At 42.6% G+C, this 24,311-nt stretch overlaps 1 protein-coding gene across 1 annotated transcript in view; it reads left to right on the top strand.

Annotated features, from left to right (window-relative positions):
* The window catches only part of LOC115092343 (retinal guanylyl cyclase 2-like), a 175,926-nt gene that overhangs the window by 114,045 nt on the left and 37,570 nt on the right, over positions 1-24,311 (top strand). The window contains exons 11-14 of the mRNA XM_029603144.1: positions 906-1,054; positions 6,010-6,173; positions 8,880-9,072; positions 16,872-17,046. Coding sequence (XP_029459004.1) covers positions 906-1,054; positions 6,010-6,173; positions 8,880-9,072; positions 16,872-17,046 — 681 coding nt within the window. The remainder of the gene's footprint in view (positions 1-905; positions 1,055-6,009; positions 6,174-8,879; positions 9,073-16,871; positions 17,047-24,311) is intronic.

Genomic DNA, 24,311 nt, shown 5'->3' with positions numbered 1-24,311 from the left:
AGAACAGGATAAAAGTTTTTAAGCTGTAAGTACTTCCTTTGAAGTACTTACAGCTTAAAAACTCAGCCCTCTTTTATTGCAACTTTCTCTGAAAAGAGTTTAAAGTTTGTAGTCTCGGTTCCACTGGCTAGTAGAAACAGAAACATGATGGCAGAAAAAGACTGTTTGGCCTGTCCAGTCTGCCCATTCACCCAACTATTTAAACTTTTCAGTTTCCCACTCCTTCAGAGATCCTATGTTTATCCCATGCTTTCTAGAATTCAGATACTATTTTTATCTCCACCACCTCCACTTGGATGCCATTCTATGCATCCACCACCCTCTCTGTAAAGAAATTCTCCTGAGTCTATTCCCTTTCACCCTCATCCCATGACCCCTTGATCTAGAGCCTCCTTTCTGTTGAAAGAGGCTCACCTTCTGGCCCTTTAAAACGATGGCGACCCCCTGCAAAGTGAATGCCATCAAGCGATTTTGCAACCTCTTCCATGTTATCATCAAGCTTTTCCGCAATGAATAATAATGCAGCGATATTGCCGCAATATTTTTTTTGGGGGGGGGGCAAAATATGGTGGGATCTCCCCTTGCAATATTTCACCCCCCCAAAAAAATAAAATATTGTGGCTTGATAAATCTCACTCTTAGCCTGTAAGCCCTTTATGGATAGGGAAATACCTACAGTACCTGAATATAATCTGCTTTGAAATGTCAAAAGGCAGAATTTCAATTAAATAAATAAAAATAAAACAAAAGAAACAAAGAATCTTCTGTCTCTCCATCACTGAGTGGCTTCATTTAATTCTCTGTAAAAGGTTTTCTTTTCTTATTTCAGGAGCCTAGAGTAGAAACATCTTACATTTCTCTTCATGTTCTCTTCGATAGTTGATGTAATTTGCTCTTTGTTCCAGAAATCATAAGAAAGGTGAAGAAACCCCCACCATTATGTCGTCCAAATGTGGCCCCTGACCAGGCCCCCTTGGAATGTATCCAGTTGATGAAACGCTGCTGGAGTGAACTGGCAGACAGGAGACCTACATTTGATGAGATTTTTGATGAGGTTGGTATATGACCCCTTAAAACTGCTAAAAGGCTCGAAAGTCCTCTTCTCCTACGTGTAGCATAGCTTCTTTGTTTGAATTTCTTAAATTGTCCCCTATTTTCTGTTCCTGCTACCCTTTCCCAGTGACCCAACATAGCCACAGCTATGCATGGGTATGTAGTGATGATTATTAAGGAAAATTTCCTGTCACAAAATTCTATCAATGTTTCCTTTCAGCCAGATTCAGTTAAGCTATTTTACAGTGTTCTCACTCCCACAAGCTCCAAGACACAAGGGTCAGGCTGGGGTTTTTACCCCCAGTGCATCTATGGACTTACTGTTCCATTGTCTCTAAGAAAGACAGGACTATAAGGCCATAGCTGCATTGGGGATAACACTATGGCTGGTTCAGCTTGTCTCTTATGCCATGAAGCTTTGAAAGCTCTAAATCCAATAATATTACACCAAGAAAAAACTGAGGATTCTGATTGGTCTAGCAGGGTTAGAAGTGTTAGCATGCGTCAATTCATATTTATTTCCTTCCATTTTATATCGCACATTCCACAACACCTCAGCGTGGTGTGATTCGTGAACTCTGACATTACATTTTCAGTACAGGTACCACAAATGGAAAAATAAAGCACAAACTATCTTCATTTTCTTCCTGATTCCTGTTGGGTTGTTTTGGGTTTTTTTTGGACTCTCACCTTGTCAGGCTTAAATCATATAAATACTGTAGAAGTTTAACTTGCAGAACTTTTAATTTATCTACAGTGTAACTGGCTTTTCCCTTTTATTATATGGCACAAACAGCACAGATAGCAGCATTGAACTGTGCCAGCTTCCTGAATTTAAGCTGCGGAAACTGAAAAATACTCCTGTGAATTCAGGAAGTGGTTGTAGTATAGAACGGCTTCCTAGTGCTGAGTGGCACTTCTTCTGACTTCATAGCAAGAATAAAATCAGAGTTTATTTACATTTACAGATCACAGAGGCAACAGAGATTTGGAGCGTAGCTTTTTATATTTATAATTCTAACTCCAAAAATAGCAGTGCAAGAGAATTCTCTTTAGCAGGGTCATAAAAGGAAGAGCTGACTCCTCCTCCTTTAGGAGCCATTTATAACAGATTGCTACTCCGCAGTCTAACTAATAGCAGATTTACATCACATCCATAGGAGAAGTACATTTACGCAGCAGGGAATCTGAGTGCACACCCAAGCACCTATGTATTTAAGTGCAGATCTCTGGTTCATGTCCCAGAATGCACATGCCCCGCCCAAACAATGTCCACACCCCACCCATTTTTTAAAACTTTGGAGATCTGCACACTGCTAGAGATACAGGTGTATCCAGGCGGCTTTTAAAATATGCTCAGTGCGCACAAGCCCAACTTATTTGCGCATTCCCTAATTAATGCATGCTCTGGTCTTTTAAAATTCATCTTTAACTTATTGTACAAAAGTATCAAAAATTCTTTATTCAAATGTCAAAACTCATCAGAAATGAAAAATCAAGAAAACTAAATGCAAAATCTAACTCAATCGTATGCATTAAACCACAAAAATCATCTGAAGTCTCACAAAGAAAACACATGAAAACCATACATCTATACTAACTAATGGCCTAATTTTAAAAGGGCTACGTGAGTAAATAATGGGGGTTAGTGCGTGGCTGGGCCTTGCGAGCGTCGCATGCATTTTCAGAAGGGCCCGGCCACACCAAAGTGCCGGGCCTCTCCAAAGGGGCAGGCCGGGCCGGAACAGCGCCATTAGCTGCTGTCCCGGGGAAGCGCATGCCGAAGATTACTTCTGCTCCAGGGGAGCAATAACAAAATAAAAAAAATTAGGGTTAGGTAGGGTTAGGTTAGGGGTCAGGGAAGAGAGGGGAAGAGGTAGGAAGAGTAGGGATAGGAAAGTTCCCTCCCAGTCCGCTCCTTAATTGGTGTGTAATGGGGTTTACACACGTGGCCAGATGCTGATTTTAAAATCCGGTGCACATGTGCTCGCAGCCATTGGATTTTATAACATGCACGCGCCAGTGCGCACATGTTATAAAATCGGCATCCATGTGCGCACAGTTTTGAAAATCTACTCTAAACTGAGGGCCCAAAAAGCAATGCACACAAAAAAAAGCACAAAAGAACAAAATGTATGTATGTATGCACAGGACAATGACAACAAACACCTTAACAAAAATATACAAAAAAAAAAAAAAAAAAAGAAAGGAAAAAAAAAGAAAACTTTCTTCAAAAGGCTTAAAAAAAGCCAAAGTCTACTCAGATAATCTAAAGCTGAATAATATATCTTCAATGAAACTTCATCAAGCCTCCAGATAGCCTATGGAAATCATCAAGATACAACACTAGCAGAAACGAAAATAGACTCTTCAAGGTAACCCAACATGTTTAGCCCGTAAGTGCTTCATCAAGGTTGTCAATCAAGTTGCCCAAAAATAACTCAGATTTCAAATGGAATACATATATCAATGTCCCACACCAGCATCTTCACAGGAAAATTGCAACGAAGATCACTGACCATTTTAGGAGCCATCACATAGTCCAACTATATCCTGATTATAAACTTTTGAAGATGCGGACTCCAGAATTGTACACAGTATTCCAAATGAGGTCTCACTAGGGACCTATACAGGGGCAATATCACCTCCCTATTTTTGCTGACCATTCCTCTCCATATGCAGCCAAGCATCTTTTTGGCTTTTACTATTGTTTTATCCACCTGCTGGGCCACCTTAAGATCCTCAGATACAATTACCCCCCAAATCCTGCTCTTCCTTTGTGCTTAGGCGATTAATAAGTATTTTTAAAATAAATAAATACAAATACTGTACCTTTCCCCAGGGTTTTGCATCCTAAATGCATTACCCTGCATTTTTTAGCATTAAATATTAGCTGCCAGACCTTAAACCATTCCTTGAGCTTTGCTAGATCCCTCCTCATGTTTTCCACTCCTTCCTGGTGTTGGAACCCCCGGGCCGTGCCCCGGGATCTCCACTCACCACCCGGTCTGCCCTGTCTGTGGGAGCTCCCCTCCAGCCTGCCTGATCCGAGATGTGGCCATCCAGGCCTGAGACGCAGCCTACTGCTGTGCTCTCCCTGCGAGGGAGACGCTGCCGGCGATCCGCTGCTGGCCCCACCCCCTAGGCGTGCGCGCGCGCAGGGGCTCCCGATTTAAAGGGACTAGCGCGGGAAAACAGAGGACGCCTCCCTGCTGATGTCAGACGTTGCCGGGTTATTTAAACCTGGCAGCCACAGCTAGCCAGTGCCTTGCAACGAGGTTGACTCTTCGGAGTAGCTAGTTGTGCTTCCTGCTTCCCGGTTCTTGCTTGACCCCGACATCTGATTCCTGGCTCCTGACCTTGTTTCATTCTTCGACTCCGACTTCTGCTTTCGTCCCTGGTTTTGGCATCCGACATCTGACTTCTGGCTCCCGACCTTGGCCTGTTTCTGGACTTCGGTTTTGTCTCTTCCCACTGCCGCAGGTTCTTGTTCATCACCCGCCCGGAGGTTTCTCCTAAGCCCCAGTGACTCAGGTCCTCACAGGCTCCTTCCGGGGGGACCGCGGGCTTCCAAGGGTGAAGTCTCTCCTGACCTCCTGGGCGCCATCTCAGCGTTGGATTACCTCGGCAGGCTGCTCTTCTGATCCTTGATCGCATAGGATCCACCTAAGACCAAGAGGCCAGGGTTCCTACAGGCTCCTCCTGGGGGGACCTCGAGCTTCCAGTGGTGAAGCCGTCTCCGAAGTCTCTCCTCAGCGCCGCCTCCCGGCGGCGACGCCCACTGTGGGTATCCACAGTACGACACCTGCAGTCTCAGCCGGCCCAAGGGTCCACGAGCCTAACACCTGGCTGTCCATGCTGTTACAGATTTTGGTATCATAGACAAAAAGAGAAACCTTTCCTGACAACCCTTCCATTATGTTGCTCACAAAAATGTGGAAAAGTACTGGTCCAAGAACTGATCCCTGAGGCACACTGTTAGTAACATTCCCCTCCTCAGAAAAAACTCCATTTACCACTACTCTTTGTCATCTCCCACTCAGCCAGTTTCTAACTCAGTCAGTTACTTTAGGATCCATACCAAGGGCGCACAATTTATTTATAAGCCTTCTGTGCAGAACCATGTCAAAGGCCTTGCTGAAATCCAAGTACACTACATCTAACACTCTCCCTCTATCCAACTCTCTGGTCACCCAGTCAAAGTAATTAAACAGATTCATCTGACAAGATTTACCTTTGGAAAACCATGCTGCCTCAGATTTTGTAATCCATTAGATTCCAAAAATTGTACTATCCTGTTTTAGTAGCATTTCCATTAGTTTGCTCACCACAGAGGTCAGACTAACTGGCCTGCAGTTCCCTCCTCACTTCCACTTTTATGAATAGAAACCACATCCTCCCTTTTCCAGTCCTTCAGAACTACTCCATACTCTAAAAAAGCAGAGCTACCAGGACATCTCCAAGTTCCCTTAGTACTTTCAGATGTATCCCATCCAGCCCCATCGCCTTATTTACTTTAAGTTTAGTTAACCCTTCACAAATACACTGTTCTGAAAATTGATTGAGGTTTACCTAATTTCCAATCTTATTTGCCTTATGAATTTTAAACCATTTTATGATTTCATTGCGAGAACAAATAAAACTAATCAAAATGAAAAAATTTTCCCTGCACCTTGCTATTACTCATTAGACAAAGGTTTTCATCTAAGGGATCACGCTTAAGAAGGGGTCTTTGTATAGTACTCGTCAGGCAGCATCCTCAGATATGAAATGTAGTTGCTGTGAAATTTCCTTATTGGCTGCAACCATTTCAGGCACTCCTGTGACCTCATGCCTCTGTTTCAGCAGTCCATGATACAATTATCCCTGTCACTGTGCCAGTCAGTAACTGTTTTTCACATAAGTGTAATAGCACAGAGTACAGCTAAATAATTAACATACTAGTTTGACTTTCAGTTTAAAACCATCAATAAAGGCAAAAAAACCAATATAATCGACTCCATGCTGAGAATGCTGGAGCAGTACTCGAGCAACCTGGAGGATTTAATTCGAGAACGAACGGAAGAACTGGAAATTGAGAAACAGAAAACAGAAAAGCTTCTCTCACAAATGCTTCCTCTGTAAGTAATGCAATCAGTTGTGCTTGCTCTCTCCATATTTCTCCTCTCCCTCCTCCTTTCCCTCTTCTCTCCTACCTTATATCGCCCCTCTCTTTCCTCTCTCCATCACTTCTTTCTTGTTTGTCTCCCTTCCCCTTCTCTTGTTTCCCAGCACTTGCTTTCCTTTTTCATCCTTTCCTTTCTCTCTTCTCTCTCCTCCTTTTATTTAAGGCTGTTTCTTCACACCCAATGATTTTGTTGGTGAGAATAATAACACTGAAGAATGGATAAAAACTTGTTTGAGTGGAAAAACCCATCCTTTTCAGATACATTCCACTCCAGAATATCTGATCCTGGGCTTGGAAAGACTTGAACCATAATTGTCATCCAGAGCCAAAACCCTAGCAAGTGTGAAATATCCGGGGTTGATTCATAGTAACAGAGTAAATGAGGGCAGATAAAGATCAAAATAATCCATCCAGTTTTCCCAGTCAAAATTCATCGAATTTAGGCATATTCACACAAAAAAATGCCTTATTCAAGCCAACACCAGCTCCCTCCTCCCCCAAGTTTTTTTCCTTATCATCTCAATTCTTTTCCTACCACTGTTCCGAGCATGCCCACAATCTACTAAAGTGATGGCCTCCATCTCTTCAGCTAGTAGGCTACCCCAAATAAAGCCTTGCCATCTTCAACTTTTTCTTATAAAACCAACATGCAAGCCAACTCCGTGATGCTGTCATACCAGTGTTGTTTAAGGTTGTAATTTCACACCGAACAATTTGTGGAGGTAGCAGATTATAAGAGATGCTAAGTAATAAATAATTGCTGCTCTGTGCAGGTCACCCTTGTACTTTCTGATTTAAATACATTGAATTATTTTTTATCAGCGTGTTGTATTTTAATACTTAATAAAACAGATTTACAGACAAGGAAAATATTGAACCAAAGCATCATAGATATCATAGTCTGTTCATCAATCCTGGTCATCACTGACTTCTGTTTTGCAAATTCCTGAGCTCTGTGAATAGCTCAGAATGTGGAGCTCTTTGGTCCATGGCATTATTTCTCATGTTGCAAAAAAAAAAAGTCACCTTATATTCAGTGGATGTTTACTGCAGTGCACAGTTTTGTACACCTTTGATTAGAAAAGGTCCATATGACTGCCTGCCTTTATTTCTCCCAATCTTGCATGGGTTCCAACAGGTTTTTCCTCTTGTGCTCCACTCTTCTGTGCACCAATAGTATAAAATGTGTTATCTAACTGTCTGGGGCATCTCTTCTGCCTTCCAGGTTCTGCTGTATCTCCTGTTAATGCCTAGACCTTTGGGCATGATCACCATCACAGATGGTGCTATCTTTCAATGATGCATAAACGTTGGCAAGTTAAATGTCATGGGATAGGTGGCGATGTCCTTTTGTGGATTACAAACTGGCTAAAAGACAGGAAACAGAGAGTAGGATTAAATGGACAATTTCTCAGTGGAAGGGTGTGGGCAGTGGAGTGCCTCAGGGATCCTTATTGGGACCCTTACTTTTCAATATATTTATAAATGATCTGGAAAGAAATACGACAAGTGAGGTAATCAAATTTGCAGATGATACAAAATTGTTCAGAGTAGTTAAATCACAAGCAGATTGTGATAAATTACAGGAAGACCTTGTGAGGCTGGAAAATTGGGCATCAAAATGGCAGATGAAATTTAATGTGGACAAGTGCAAGGTGATGCATATAGGGAAAAATAACCCATGCTATAGTTACACAATGTTAGGTTCCATATTAGGTGCTACTACCCAAGAAAGAGATCTAGGCATCATAGTGGATAACACATTGAAATCGTCGGTTCAGTGTGCTGCGGCAGTCAAAAAAGCAAACAGAATGTTGGGAATTATTAGAAAGGGAATGGTGAATAAAACAGAAAATGTCATAATGCCTCTGTATCGCTCCATGGCGAGACCGCACCTTGAATATTGTGTACAATTCTGGTCGCCGCATCTCAAAAAAGATATAATTGCGATGGAGAAGGTACAGAGAAGGGCAACCAAAATGATAAAGGGAATGGAACAGCTCCCCTTTGAGGAAGGACTAAAGAGGTTAGGACTTTTCAGCTTGGAGAAGAGACGGCTGAGGGGGGATATGACAGAGGTGTTTAAAATCATGAGAGGTCTAGAACGGGTAGATGTGAATTGGTTTTTTACTCTTTCGGATAATAGAAAGACTAGGGGGCACTCCATGAAGTTAGCATGTGGCACATTTAAAACTAATCGGAGAAAGTTCTTTTTCACTCAATGCATAATTAAACTCTGGAATTTGTTGCCAGAAGATGTGGTTAGTACAGTTAGTATAGCTGTGTTTAAAAAAGGATTGGATAAGTTCTTGGAGGAGAAGTCCATTTCCTGCTATTAATTAAGTTGACTTAGATAATAACCACCGCTATTACTAGCAACGGTAACATGGAATAGACTTAGTTTTTGGGTACTTGCCAGGTTCATATGGCCTGGATTGGCCAATGTTGGAAACAGGATGGACCCTTGGTCTGACCCAGTATGGCATGTTCTTATGTTCTTACCTTTTTGAATCATTGTCGACTGTAGGGTGATTTCACTACGAACATCCACATCAATATTGCCATACCAGAAAAAAGTCAACATGTTTTGTAAATCATCACCTGGTTATATGTTGTATTATGTGTATTTCTTTTATTTTTACTGTCTTTTGTATTCCAGATCTGTGGCAGAAGCTCTTAAAACTGGGGGCACTGTCGAACCAGAATATTTTGAGGAAGTTACCATCTATTTCAGTGATATTGTTGGATTCACAACAATCTCAGCGCTTAGTGAACCAATTGAGGTGGTTGATCTCTTAAATGATCTTTACACTCTCTTTGATGCTGTTCTGTGCAATCACGATGTTTACAAGGTATGAACTTGGATGCAGCAATAATAATAAAGCCAAACTTGGTACCTGAGCAAACAGTCATGACTATCCTATAAAACATCTGTAGCCAAAAAAGCATTTCCTGATTTAAAAAACCCCAAAACAAATGTGAATCTTAAATGCCCTTTGAGATGAAATATAGGGCCAAGAACTTTCAAACAGAGAAAATAACTTGGCATAGTTATTTCCCCTGAGATTTTGGTGCTGACCCCTGACTCCCTATTCAGCCCATCATGAAGCCAGTGCAGGAGCATGTCACTGCTTCATCGCCTTGTCAAGGCCTTGGAGAGCCACTATGGAGGAAAACAAGGGTCTCTTGGCACACAGCTGGCTCCAAATTGTGTGAAAAATAATTTTTAAATCTGTTTAAAGGCACAGGGAGGGCAAGTTTCAAAATCCCTGGGTAAAAGAGATGTCTTAAAATTGCCCTGCCATAATGCGGATAAAAATGTGTGCGGTGTTCCACAATGTGCACGTTCTTAGCTGCATTAGAGGGAGGCATTCTGTACCTGAATGTAATCCACTTTGAAGTACTGAAAAAAAGTGTGAAAAGCGGAATATAAATAAATAAATAACATCAAGGGAAAAACTGAAGATCGTGACAAGGGAATAGGGATGTGCACAGAAAAAATTATCATTTCAGTTTATTTTCTCATTTTATTTTCTCTTTCTGATTTTAGTTTGATTTATATTTATTTCAGTTTTTTAACATTTAATTTGGATAATTGTGTGTGTGTGTGAGTGTAAGAGCCTATGTGTGTGAGGGAGAGAGAGCCTGTGTATGTGTGTGTGTGAGATCATGGGCATGTATATGAAAGAGGAAGTGTGTGAGAGAATGATCATGTATAAATGTGTGTGAGAGAGGGTGAGAGAATAGGTTCTCTCTCTCACACACACAAATACAGGTGAATTTTCAAAGGAGTTACGCGTGTAAATGTAACCTACAATCATAGCAATTTTCAAAATCCATTTACACACGTAAAGTGCAGTCACACAGGTAAATTCTAAGGACAATTCAATGTTTTATATTGTAGTAATTTTCAAAAGAGTAAAGTGAATTTACATGCGTAAAACCTAGTTTTACGCATATAAATGCTTTTGAAAATCAGGCCCATTATATGTGTGTTTGAGAGTGTAAAAGACCCTGTGTGTGTGTGTGAGAGAGAGAGAGAGAGAGCGAGGAAGACAGAGTGTGTGTGTGTGTGTGTGTATGTGTGTGAGCATGGATGTATATATGAAAGAGGGAGTGTGTGAGAGAACAAACATGTAAAAACATGAGAGTAAGAGCCTTTGTATGTATGTGTGTCAGAGAACCTATGTGCATGTGCGTTTGAACCTATGTGCCACATAGGCTTTCATACATTCACACATACACACACATACGTAATGTGTGTGTGTATGTTTGTGTGAGAGCCTGTGTGTGTGTGTGAACCTGTGTGTCACATAGGCTTTCACACATTCACACACATATACACATGTGGTAGATTTTCAAAGGGTTACGCACGTAACCCTTTAAAACCCCCCCCTGTGTGCGCCGAGCCTATTTTGCATAGGCTCGGCGGCGTGCGCAAGCCCCGGGATGCGCGTATGTCCCAGGGTTTTAAAAAAGTGGCCGGAAGGGGGCGGGGCTTGGGCGTGCCGCCGGTCCGGGGGCGGGACCGAGGCCTCTGGCACAGCGGCTGTGCCAGGAGTTGGCTCGTCGGCAGCCGGCCGGTGCGCACAAGATACGCCTGCCAGAGGCAGGCATAAATAAGTAAAATAAGGTAGGTGGGGGATTTAGGTAGGGCTGGGGGGTGGGTTAAATAGGGGAAGGGAGAGGAAGGTGGGGGGGAGCGGAAGAAATGTTCCCTCCGAGGCCGCTATGATTTCGTAGCGGCCTTGGAGGTAACAGGGAAAGCCATAGGGGCTCCCTTTGGGCTTGGCGCGTGCAAGGTGCACAAGTGTGCACCCCCTTGTGTGCGCTGACCCTAGATTTTATAACATGTGCGCGGCAGCGCGCGCATGTTATAAAATCAGGTGTACATTTTTGCGAAGGGTAGTGCACACAAATTTACCCCGCACGCACAGATTTTAAAATCTGCCCCATAGTGGGGTAGATTTTAAAGAAGCATGCGCGGCGCACGCATGTTATAAAATCCGGGGTCGGCACGCGCAAGGGGGTGCACGATTGTGCACCTTGCGCATGCTGAGCCCGCTCCAAGCTGCGCTGCCTTTCCCTGTTCCCTCCCAGGCCTCTCTAAAATCGAAGTGGCCTCCGAGGGAACTTTCCTTCCCCCACCCCACCCCACCTACCCCTACCTCCCCCGCCCTTTCCCCCTATCTTTGATGACTTCTTTTATTTGTTTTAAAACTTACTTCAGCAGCCATGCGGAGGCCTCTGGCCACGCCCCCCATCCGGACCGCCCCTTTTGTAAAGCCCCGGGTCTTACACGCGATCCGGGGCTTTACGCGTGTCGCCGGGCCTTTTTAAATTAGGCCCGGTGCGCGTAAGGCCAGTTACGCTCGTAACCTTTGAAAATCCGGCCCAATGTGTGTGAGAAAGGGTTTGTGTGACAGCCTGTGCTCATATGTGTGTATTTGTGTCAGGGAAATAGAGCCTGATTATATGCAATGTTATGTTTTAATCTTTTTATGTTTTAACTTTTGTATATTTTAAGCTACATTACTTTGTGTTTTAACAATTATGTTTCATTTTATGTATGTTTTTAATTATAAATCACCTAGCAACTAGGCAGTAGTCAATTAATACATTCTGAATAAAGATAGAGTGTGTGTATGAGAGAGGGAGTGTGTGAAAGAATGAACATGTAAAAGTGTGTGTATGAGAGACAGCCTGTGAGTATTTATGTATGTGTGTGTTTTTGTAAGGGAGAGAGAGCACCTGTGCATGTGAGAGAAGGTGTGTATCAGAGAGGGAGTGTGTGAAAGAATGAATATGTAAAAATGTGTGTATGTGAGAGAGAGTGAGAGGATGCGTGTGTGAGAGAGAGCATGTGTGCGTGTGTGAGAGAGAGCGAGCCTATGAGTATTTATGTGCGTGTGTGTGTTTTTGTAAGAGAGAGAGAAAGAGCATGTGTGAGAGAGAGATTGTGTGTGAGTAGGAGCATGGGCTTCTGTATAAGAGAGGAAGTATGTGAGAGAATGAACATGTGTAAGTGCATGTGTGAGAGAGAGCTTAAAGTTTGTGTAGCCCCCTCCCCCAATCCATGACAATCTCAGGGTGACTAGAAATCAAAAGATCCCAGGTGTGGAGAGCAGGAGACCTTTTATATTTCTATTAGTTTTAATTATTGGGGGTGTTTGTTTCTGTTGTTTTAAATATTTTATTGACATTTTGGGAAATCTATAAAATTTTTAAATTATTGGATCTGTTCTTCAGATGTTTTGAAATACTTATTATTTAAACAATTTTATATTCTTATTAATATGGTTTTACTATTATGACTCATCGTTTATATTTCTTGATTTTATGATTTGATATTTTATGAAGAATGGTCATGCTGCACTTAATACATCATCTGGCTTGTGGAGATTTCCAGTTCACTTTTTGTCTGCACATTTTTATTTATGCTTTGTGGTCTTTTTATTCTGTATTTGTTTCCAACAGTTAATTGACACACATTTTGTGTAATCTATGAGGTGTTAAATTTATTTATTTATTTATTTAGAATTTTTCTATACCGACATTCTTGAACAAGGATATCAAATCATATTGGTTTACAATTAAACAGAACAGTCGCGGCTATGGCGTTACATCGAACATAGAACATTGAGCAATGAACATAGAGCAGGTCAACAAATCAACAATAACAAATAGTGAACTGATTCATCAGTGAATAACATAATATATAGAGCAGCAACAAATGGGGCGGTAGTGGGCGTAACATCAAAGTACGTTTAATGGAGTATCATTATGCAGCTGCATAATGGATAAGGCGTAGTGGGAGCACAAGGCATAGGGTAGTATGTGAATCTGGTTGAGTGGTGGAGGGAAGGAGGGAAGGAGGAGTATGTAGCAAGGAAGGATGTGATGTGTTGAATCAAGATTGGTGGGATATATCTGAATAAGTTCTTGCATCCATTTTCTAAAATTGTTGATGCAATGCTGACAGATGATTTTAAAAATAGCTTTGCTGGGTGGCTAAAACTGGCCAGGGATTTTTTGTTTTATTGCATATAGGGCCCTTAGGAGTTTTTCTTGTACTGTCTTATAGTCAAGTTGCCAGATAGTGTTAATAGCAGGCCAAGGTATGCGTAGTCTAGGGGTGTGCTCTACTTCTTGGTTATTTAGACAAAATTTGAAATTTGTGTTGGAGATTTTTTGGCTCAGTTTTGCTGGTGATGTGTGATCCAGGGATACATGATTAATAGAAAATGAAAAAATGTCTTTTTATTCTGTAGATGCAGCATTTCTCCATCTAGAGAATGTGTATTTCTATATTTCTGAGGCCAGCACTGGAGTATGGGGAGAGTGCTGAGGTCAGGTGGAGAGAGAAAATGTGCCTTTCTCCACCCTCATCTGATTTCCTTACCCTTTGCCCCTGAGGAGCAGGGATCAGGTTTTCTTGGGGGGAGGGGGTTGTGGTGGTCACTATAAATGATTTTCACCCAGAACATCATTTGCTTTAGAGCTGGCCCTGTGTACATTTGTGTTTTGATGGGGGGGATTAATTTCACTTTTCGCACAGGACATTGGTTAGCCTAGAGCCAGCCCTGGGCTAGTGAATCTAGCTCTGTGGGGGTGATATTGTCACCATGTGGGATCTAGCCAGCCTCCTGAATTAGCTATCATGCTGAAAACTGGGAAACTGTCTTACTACAGCCTGGCTTTCTGCTCACAGTTTCTATCACATAAGCAAAACTGTATGAGATCCAACTGTCACTCTCACGCCACCTTGTACAGAGAGAAATCATTGGAACACAATAGGAGATTTTTTTTGCATTATTGTTACACATTTCGGCTCCTCTCCCCTTTCTGCCCCTGAGACCATGGGTTCAGTAGTGGCATGAAACAAAGGATTCAGGCTAGAAGGCTCTCACAAATTTTATTTCATATAAACAATTCACAGCAAAAAGCAACACTGCAGGCAGAGCCTGCCACTCAGTCTCATTTCTGGATCCCCCCCCCCCCCCCCCCCCCCCCACACACACAAAAAAAGTATGTTGCCCTTTTGGTTCTGCACCTTCCCACAGCCCCGGGGATGCTGGCATGGTTTAGCTGATTTTAGCTGCTCCATAGTGCACTGCACTGATCTAGGCTTACCAGCTATGACCAGACATGGGAACTGATAGAAGCAGATACCACTTGTCCTCCTGGGTACAGCCGTCCCTCCTGGTTTTATTACTGGTTGACCCTCCCAGCCTCTTCACTGGGGTGTTTCCCCCATCCCCAGCACATATTTCCCTTTCTAACAAGTGCAGGGACCTCTCCTTCAGCGAGTCCTCATCATCCATCTGCAGAGCTTCAGACTCTCCCGCCTCTAACTTACACTGAATAGCCCTAATCTGACATTAAAAGTGCAATAACAATGCAGCAATTTAGTAATCACACTCAGCTTGCTGTCTTTTTCATAGTTTCTCAGGTTCGTCTGGGGCTTTTGTGGAATTCTCTTATATCCACATCCCCCCCTACCCAGCAGGTTCACCTCTCCTCCTGTTGGCTGTCTCCTGTCCCATGCCCATGCTAATACCTGAAGTATTAGCAGCAACAGAGGGCAGGAGGGGCAGACGAGCATGATGGCAGCAGCAGTGGCCGCTAAGTGGCAGGGGCATAGGTGCTCCCACTTAGGATTACAATATTATAGAAGTACTATATTTTGATTGGCTTAACACACACATTAGGGATGTGTATTCATTTTAAACAAACAGCACATCAGAATAGAAAAAGGCCATTTTTCCATGGGCTCCCGCTACCGATTCCTGGGGCTCCCTGAGAGCCTCCCTGGGCCCTGCTGATCCCCCTCCAGCCTGGATGGGCTGAGCCAAGCCCAGCTGGGGCCACATCGGGCCTCTCCAACCCTCTTTTTACCCCCTCAAACTTTGTGGCCATACAGACATAATGTCACTGGCGGGCCTTGAGAATAGCACCAAAGTGATCTCATATTAGCGCTGGCCTCAGAGCCACCAGCATCATTTTTAAAAGCATTGCAGCAGGGCAGGAGTGAGTGGTCATTGCTCCTGCCCCTTTCCTTCTCCAGGACCCCCATTGAAGAGGTAACTGGAAGCCTGGAAGGCCCATAGCCCCTGCAAATGTTTTGGTGGCATGATGGGGGTCACCGGGCCCAGGAAGGCACCGGATAAGTTTGGCTAAGCATCGATGGGTAGGTACAGGCCCTGCCAGTTTCTTGGGGGAGTAGAAGGGATATTGTAGGCCTAGTAAAGGCTCTGTTTTAAGTTTTATTTAGTTTTTATTAATGTTTAGGGGAATTTAAAATGAGCTCCCTTTGTGCACTTTCTCTTACTCTACCCAAACCCCAGGCAGGGATGGATTTAGGAGTTTGCTGCCCCTAGGCACTTTTGGTGCTTCTACCTCCTTACCCCCACCTCCCTTAGGGGTTTATTGCAGGGAAGCAGAGGGCTATTCTCTGCCAAATGAGATTAAGCAGAGCTGGAAGATAGCAAATCTTAGCCAGCCTGCTGCCCCTAATTTTTTGCTGCCCTAGGTACAAGCATAATGTGTGCCTATATCCAGGGTTGACCCCCATGGCTGGATTTAAGATTTTGGAGCCCATAGGCCGGACTAGTTACAACCCCCCCATTGCTTAGAGAGTGAGGCGAGGTGCCAGAGTGCTACTGCAGCATCTTTATGAAGTGAATCTTAATGATTCACTTAATTTAAATGCAGCAACACTGAGCATCTTCTATTAAACTGAAACAGACAATACCAACCAATCACTACAATGTTTTACTTCTTGTTAAACTTTTTATCTCTCCTCTAACTCTAATCCCAGTTAGAATAACCCCTGTTTTATTGTAACTTTTTCTTCTACGCACTTGTTATACTTTTGTAATGTATACTCTTACGTTTTAGCTATGTACGTTATAATGTATTGCTCACCCCTTGTTTTATGTAAACCGACATGATACGAACTGCCGTGAATGCCTTGTTTTATGTAAACCGACATGATACGAACTGCCGTGAATGCCGGTATAGAAAACACAAAAAAGCACAAATAAATAAAAAAAAATAAAAGTGGAACTAGTGCATGCCCCTAAAGCAAGAGGAAGCAGGCTCTACTTTAACCAGGGTAGTTGGTTCCTTCAAAATTTGGCATCTAGGTAGTTCCCTATGTTGCCCAAGCCTAAATTCAGGCCTGTCTAACCCCTAAGTGTGACTATATTGGGGAGGGAAGAGCAATTTTCAAATGGGCAGTTGAGCCACATTAATCATTATTAACTTGGCTAGATACCACTGAAAATTTCCCTCTTAATGCACACATCTTAGTGAAAATTTGAATAATTCCAATGACCAAATGAACAAATCTTAATAAATTTTACATTGCACACCTATAGACATCCTATATGGCTACCATGTTCCAGTACAGTAAAAGACCTTTTACCTGGACTGGTTGGTTCCAAGGCCTTCCAGATAATGAATATTTCCAGATTATGGAAAATCACCCACTTTTTTCAGGTAATGGGAGTTTTTCTAGATAACAGAACTTATGAAAGTCACCTAAGCTTTGTCTTGGGAGTTTTTGGATAATGGAAGTTCAATTGAAAGGTGCTGTACTGGAGTTCAAGGGGATCTGTTTTATAAAGATCTTGTGTGCGCTTTGCAGGTGGAAACAATTGGTGATGCTTACATGGTCGCATCGGGGCTTCCAAAACGAAATGGAAACAAACACGCTGCTGAAATAGCCAACATGTCTCTAGACATCCTCAGCTCTGTAGGGTCCTTTCAGATGAGACACATGCCTGATGTACCCGTCAGGATACGAATAGGCTTGCATTCAGGTAAGAGCCAGTGTTTCTGACAGTAGCGTGAACCTCCTCCCTAGAGGACTGCTTTTAGCAGACACGCAGTTTGAGTTTTACAGGGAGATCATAGCTGAAAAGTCGAGGCCTGTAAACCAGTCATTTAAACAGAGAGATTATAGCACACACTTATTCCGCTATGCAGATAGAGGGTAATTTTAAAACCATTTCTATGTGTAAAACAGAAATGGACTTTTAAACAATTGCCCGTCTGATATGTCGGTAAAAGTACACACAAAGGTCTACTGTGTATGTACTTTTAACCATAGTAGGGGCGAGATGTTACTGGGAATGAGGTTGGGTGGTGTTTGGACACCTATACAATAGTAGATATGCAGCACTTAAAAAAGAAAAATGTAAAAAAAAGTATTTAGGTGTAGCCCCTCTTCTAGTGTTGGCTAGGAAGGTAGGAGTCACACTGAATCCCTGGGCTGAATAATGTCAGTGTCTCTCCAAATCCTGGCATGGATTCTACAAACGAGGGGGAAGTTTATAGCTCCAGATTCAAGGCCTCTCTCTACGGGTGACAGCTCAGTACACAAGTCCTTGTGATTTCCAGTGTCAAACTCAGACTGGGTATTCCAAAATGAAAGTTTACTGTGATACTCGGTCTATGGTAATCAGTTGGCACCAAACACATCTTCTAGTTACATCCATTATCAGTCCCAACTCCATTCCCTTGGTATTTGTCCCAGGGTTTCCCTCTCTTCCAAGGATGTGATAAAATAAGGTGCCCAAGATGGCATTGAATCTCCTATATCTGGTGGTGGTTTTTCCTTTCCAAAAATACCTGTGGTACATTGCCTGACTCCCCAAACTCCTTTCTTGTCCATCCTGGGTAAAGACTCCTGTGAGGGTCTCCGGTCTCTCTTCTCTCCTCCAGACAAAATCTTGAAATTTTTAGTTCCCCCCCCTCCCCAGATGAAAGATTGGATCTTTCAAGATGGAAGATTCCAACAAATAGCAAGGAAAGTAAAATCCTCTTTTTCCCCACTCCTTTCTTGGGCAGAAATGGTGGGCAGAAAAAACTTCCTCCTGAGATCAAAATGTCACCATAAACTCCACAAGTACTCAAAACGCAGAGGCCTCAATATTCAAAGCTGAACATCTACATCCACTTTTAAAATACCTGTCAGCATTATGTAAATAATTATGCCTTTCATTGTTATTGTTAAATTATTCCTGCTTCTCTTCTTCTTCCCCCAGTTCTAGCTTCCCCTGTTTTATTGTAACTTTTTTTGCTTCTCACCACATGTTAATGGTTCAAAGTTAGCTCACCCCCAGTTACCTGTAAACCAGTATGATGTGATTGTATCATGAATGCAGGTATAAAAAAGCTCTAAATAAATAAATAAATAAAATAAATCTAAGTAAGTTAGCTGGATAAGAGTTATCCAGCTAGTTTACAAGAGATATTCAGCAGCATGGCTAACTTTAGTTCTGCTATTGAGCAGATCTAACATATCCACTTAGTATGTATTTTCAATATAGGTGAAATAGAAATTTTAATAAATAAATAATACAATTTAATAAATCCAGTTAATTTAATTGGATAAGTCCGAATAATGGTATTTATCTGGCTAAGTTAACCAGACATGCCCATTACCTGCACACAAGTAATACGGCTATCTACTTAACTAAGTGGTGACCACTGAATGTGACCGGATATTCAGCGGCAGCTAGATAAGTCACTACTTATCAGTTTATGTAGCATTGAATATCGGCCTCAGAGATGACACAATCCAATCACTGGCTGGGTGTGAGTCAGAAACATATGGTTTTCCCCCTTCCTAACCACATTCAGCACCAGGTGTGTAGCCAATAGGTATGTGCATACGCCAGAGAAATGAAGACCGCAGCCAGCCGCCGCCGGAGAGCAGGCCAGTGGGGCCAAAGAAAAGAAAATTGGTGCAGCCAGCCGCCGCCGGAGAGCAGGCCGGCGGGGCCGAAGAAAAGAAGATCGGCACAGCCAGCAGATGAAATTTAATGTGGACAAGTGCAAGGTGTTGCATATAGGGAAAAATAACCCTTGCTGTAGTTACACGAAGTTAGGTTCCATATTATGATCTATCACTCAGGAAAAAGATCTAGGCATCATAGTGGATAATACTTTAAAATCGGCTGCGACATCCAATGTGGATTTCCACAGTGCATCACCATCCGTCTCAGCCGACCCAAGGGTCCACACTCCTAACATTTGGCTCTTTTGGCCACCCTCTTTAACATATATTTAGCCCCACATTGCCATATCTTAGCCTCCCTTAATGTGCAATATCATCTTTATGCTGATCTTCCAGTTCATTTGTCTTAGGATGCCACTTCTCAATTTGTCTCTCTTTACGTTTCCACCATTAAGAACTGGCTTGCTCATAACCGCATATTGTTGAACATCTCTAAAACAGAAATCATGATTTTTGACATATTCCTTCGGTTGATGATTCTGAAATCTCTGATTCTCCAAAACGCTTGGGAGTCAGAACCACAGTTAGATATGCGCCTACAAGTAAATGTGGTATTAATGGAGAAATTACTTACCTGATAATTTTGATTTTCTTTGTTAGACAGATGGACTCAGGACCAATGGGTTATGCTCTCCTGCCGGCAGGTGGAGACAGAATCAGATTTCAAAGCTGATGTCACCCTCGATATACCTCTGCAGTGAACTCAGCCCTCCAGTATTCTCTTCAAAAGCCACTGTGGTCATACTAGCGAAGAAAATTTGATTAAAATATGATTAAGAATATGATTAACAATCAGATAACCGTAACTGTACTCAACCAATCATAAACACTGTCCCCCAGTAAGAATACACCCTGATCTAGGGACTGGATAAAGGCTTACCTGTAATGTCTTGGATTCGATATCCACTCCACAGGCAGTGGAGTGGATATCGTTCTTGGGCAGCCAAGGGTAGGATGCTGAGTCCATCTGTCTATAATAAGGAAACTAAATTATCAGGTAAGTAATTTCTCAATTTCCTAGTGTGTAAAAGTAAGTTTGCTTACCGTAAACGGTGTTTCCGTAGATAGCAGGATGAATTAGCCATGCTGTCTGGGAAGCGCCGTGATCCCGGGTAGGCAGAGTTTCTCTTAGCTGATCACAGAGTTTTCAACTCTGTGCGCCTGTGCGGTCGTGTTCCCGCGCAGTTCCCTCACCTCTTCAGTTTCTTTGTAGCCAAGCGAGAGGTAAGTCCAGAAGGTATGTCTGTCTCTGTGTGACTGTCTAGGGAGGAGGGAGGGAACGCATGGCTAATTCATCCTGCTATCTACGGAAACACCATTTACGGTAAGCAAATTTGCTTTTTCCCGTCAATAGCAGGGCTGAATTAGCCATGCTGTCTGGGAGTCCCAAGTTCCCGGGTTGTGTCCTTGTATATTCATTGTTTTGAGGTTAGGACATCAACCCCTGAAGTGGTAGACAGTCTCATGTTCTTTTTAGTGATGATAAGACTGCTGTGCCTAGTGCTACATCAGAGGTCGTTTGCTGTTGGAGGCAATAATGCGATGTGAAGGTATGAATGGACGACCATGTTGCCGCTTTGCAGATATCAATTAAGGGAACTTTGTTCAAGTGGGCAACAGATGCTGCAGTGGCATGGATTTGATGCGCCTGAGGCTTTGTGAGTAGTTTAATTGAACGTTTATTGTAGCAAAAAAGTATGCATTGTGATAACCAACTGGCTATGGTCCTTTTTGAGACTGGTTGTCCAGGATCATTCGGGTTAAAGGAAAGGAACAGTTGAGAAGGTCTCGAAGTTGACTGAGTCCTGTTCTTATAGTAAGCCAATGCTCTCTTACAGTCCATGTGTAAAAGTTTTTCACGCTCTTTATGTGGTTTTGGCATAAAAATTGGTAGAGTTATGGTTTGATTAAGATGAAAAAATGTTACCATCTTAGGTAGAAAGAAAGGGTGAGGACAAAGGGTTACCTTGTCATGGTAGAATTCTAGATAAGGGGAGTAGTGAACCAAGGCTTATAGTTCGCTGACCCTCCTTGCAGAAGTAATGGCAATGAGAAAAACTGTTTTCCATGTCACATATTTGATGTGGCTAGAGTCTAATGGTTCGAAAGGTGGAAGTATTAGTTGTTCCAGCACTACATTTAAGTCCCATGGAATTGGGGGTTTAGTCACCGGTGGGCGAAGCCGAATCATTCCCTTCATGAATCTAGAAATCAACGGATGGTTAGACATTGGAAGGTTATTAAAAGGTTCATGAAAAGCTGCTATAGCACTGATATGAACTCGTACCGAAGTGGTGGCTAATCCTGCTTCGTAGAGTGTGTGCAAATATTGCAGTAATTGAGTGGCAGTGGATGAGAAAGGGTTTATGTTCTTTGGAGTACACCAGTCCAAGTAATGTTGCCACTTTCCTTTGTAGTTACGTCTGGTTGAAGGTTTATGTGACACAATAAGAATATCCTCTAGTGGAGAAGATAACCCTAAGGGAGTTAGTATTTGCCTTTCAATCTCCACGCTGTGAGATGAAGTGATTGATTCATGGGGTGAAGTAATGAGCCCCCTTCCTGTGTCAGAAGATGTGGAAGGTTTTGTAGCGTTATCAGTGGATGAATGGAAAGTTTCACTAGATACGCGTACCAGGGCTGTCTTGGCCACGCTGGGGCTATTAAAATCATGTCTGATATGTCTTGGATGCATTTCTGAATCGTTTGAGATATGAGTGGAATGGGTGGATAGGCGTACATTAAGCCTGGCATCCATGGAATGAGAAAAGCATCTGGAGCCATCTGGCGGATATCATAAACTGCTCTTTAACACAGGGAATCTTCCCCGATGCACTAAAACTTGCTTCTCTTAAACCTCTCCTAAAGAAACCGGATTTGGATCCCAAGAATCCAAACAACTTCCGCCCCATTTCCAACCTTCCATTTGTAGCCAAGATTATCGAAAAACTAGTCAATTCGCAACTTTCCGATTACCTGGAAGATCACAAAATTTTGCACCCCACCCAATATGGGTTCCGCAAGGCAATAAGCACTGAAACCCTACTCTTATCGCTAACAGGCCACCTCATCATGGGTTTGGACAAAGGTCAATCATTTCTACTAATTCTCCTTGACCTGTCGGCGGCTTTCGACACCGTAAACCATTCCATCCTCCTCAACCGTCTATCGGACATTGGAATAACAGGCACTGCCTTTACATGGTTCAAATCATTCCTCTGTAACAGAGGTTACAAAGTCAGAATCAATAATAAAGAATCCCCTCACATCAATTCCTTACTAGGAGTTCCTCAAGATTCCTCCCTGTCCCCAACTCTCTTCAACATATACCTTCCAACTAATCTTCAACTAAAACACTTCCTATATGCCGATGATGTGCAAATCCTGATCCCCATCAAAGAATATATCACTAAAACACTGGGAAAACTGCCTCCGAGAGATCAACCTACTCCTCACAAACTTAAACCTGATACTAAACTCTGCTAAGACTGAACTCCTTCTCATCTCCCCGGAAAACAATAGTATCCCACAAAGTGCACCAGCTAACTCCATTGTTACCCAAGCAAGAGACCTAGGAGTAATAATAGACAACCGCCTGAATTTAAAAACATTCATTAACAACACAACCAAGAACTGCTTCTATAAGCTGCAGGTACTAAAAAGAATTAAACCACTCCTTCACTTTCAAGATTTCAGATCAGTCCTCCAAGCCGTAATATTCTCCAGATAGATTATTGCAACTCTATCTTGCTAGGTCTCCCTTCATCATCCAACAAACCTCTTCAGATGCTCCAGAACATGGCAGCCAGAATCCTGACAAACTCCAGAAGAAGAGACCACATCTCGCCCATTCTCAAAAATTTACACTGGCTACCAATTCACTTCAGAATTCTACACAAGTCCATCACCATCATCCATACAACCATCCAGTCCCATGCCCCTCTTAACCTCCAAATTCCCCTCAGACTACACACTTCATCCAGACCCATCAGAGAAGCCTACAGAGGTTCCCTGCTTGTCTCCCCAACCAAATCTACACACCATCTAGCATTCAGAGATCAGGCCTTTTCTACAGCGGGACCTTCTCTATGGAATACCTTACCCCCCCGATCTCAGACAGGAACCATGTCTATTAACATTCAGAAAAAGGCTTAAGACTTGGTTATTCAAACAAGCCTTTCCCGAGTCTAACTGATTCACCACAACAACTATTAAAGAGACCTTTTATCACAATGTAAATAATTACTACTGTAAAGTTATTCTTACTCTTGTCTCCTTCCTCCTCCAGTTCCAGCAACCCTGTTTTATTGTAACTTTTGGTTCCTCTCCACTTGTTAAATTGTTCAAGGTTATTGCACCCCCGTTACCTGTAAACCGGCATGATATGATTTTATCATGAATGCCGGTATAGAAAAGCTCTAAATAAATAAAAAAAATAAAATAAATCCTTAGATTCCTGGGGTAAATTGAGAAAAAGGTCTGGACTTGTCTGTTTGCTTCTGTGGCAAAGAGGTCTATTCTGGGAAACCCCCACTGTTGGAAGATGTTTTGCGCCACCTCTGGATTTAAGGTCCATTCGTGTGGATGAAAAATCCGACTGAGACGATCTGCTGTTACATTGTCCAGACCTGGAAGATACATTGCTTGAATTGATACTTGGGCTTTGACTGTCCAATGTAGAATTCGTGTTGCTTCCTGGCATAGAGTCCAGGAACCGGACCCTCCTTCCTTGTTTATGTAAAACATGGCTACCTGGTTGTCTGTATATACCATGAGGCTTAATCCCTTTATCTGATCCGAGAACATTTGAAGTGCCATCCAAATGGCTCTTATTTCCAGGAGATTGATCTGGTATGTAGATTCCTGAGGGGTCCACAATATTCAGGTCACCCAGATGTGCCCCCCAACCCTTGTTGGAGGCATCCGTGGTCAGAGTTATCTGGTGAGGTGGTAAATGGAATGGAGCTCCCAAGGCAAGGTTCTTGGGAAGGAGCCACCATTGAATGTCCTCTTTCATTGCGTTTGTAATTTGAATTCTGGTGCTGAGTGGCTGTATGAACTGAGACCACTGAGTCTTTAAACCCCATTGCAAGCGACACATGTGAAGTCTGGTGTGAGGAACCACATAGATCGCTGCTGCCATATGACCCAGAAGTTGTAGAACCTGGCGTGCAGATGTCCGGTTTCTGTGAAGTAGGCTGTGTGCCAATGATTGTATGATCTGCATCCTGTCTTGAGAAAGGTACGCTCTCTGTTCCACCGTATTTATGAGAGCGCCTATGA

Source organism: Rhinatrema bivittatum, chromosome 5 (assembly GCF_901001135.1).
Source record: "Rhinatrema bivittatum chromosome 5, aRhiBiv1.1, whole genome shotgun sequence".
Lineage (NCBI taxonomy): Eukaryota > Metazoa > Chordata > Amphibia > Gymnophiona > Rhinatrematidae > Rhinatrema > Rhinatrema bivittatum.
Note: the sequence above shows the minus strand (reverse complement) of the source record. Positions and strands in the feature narration are given on the sequence as shown.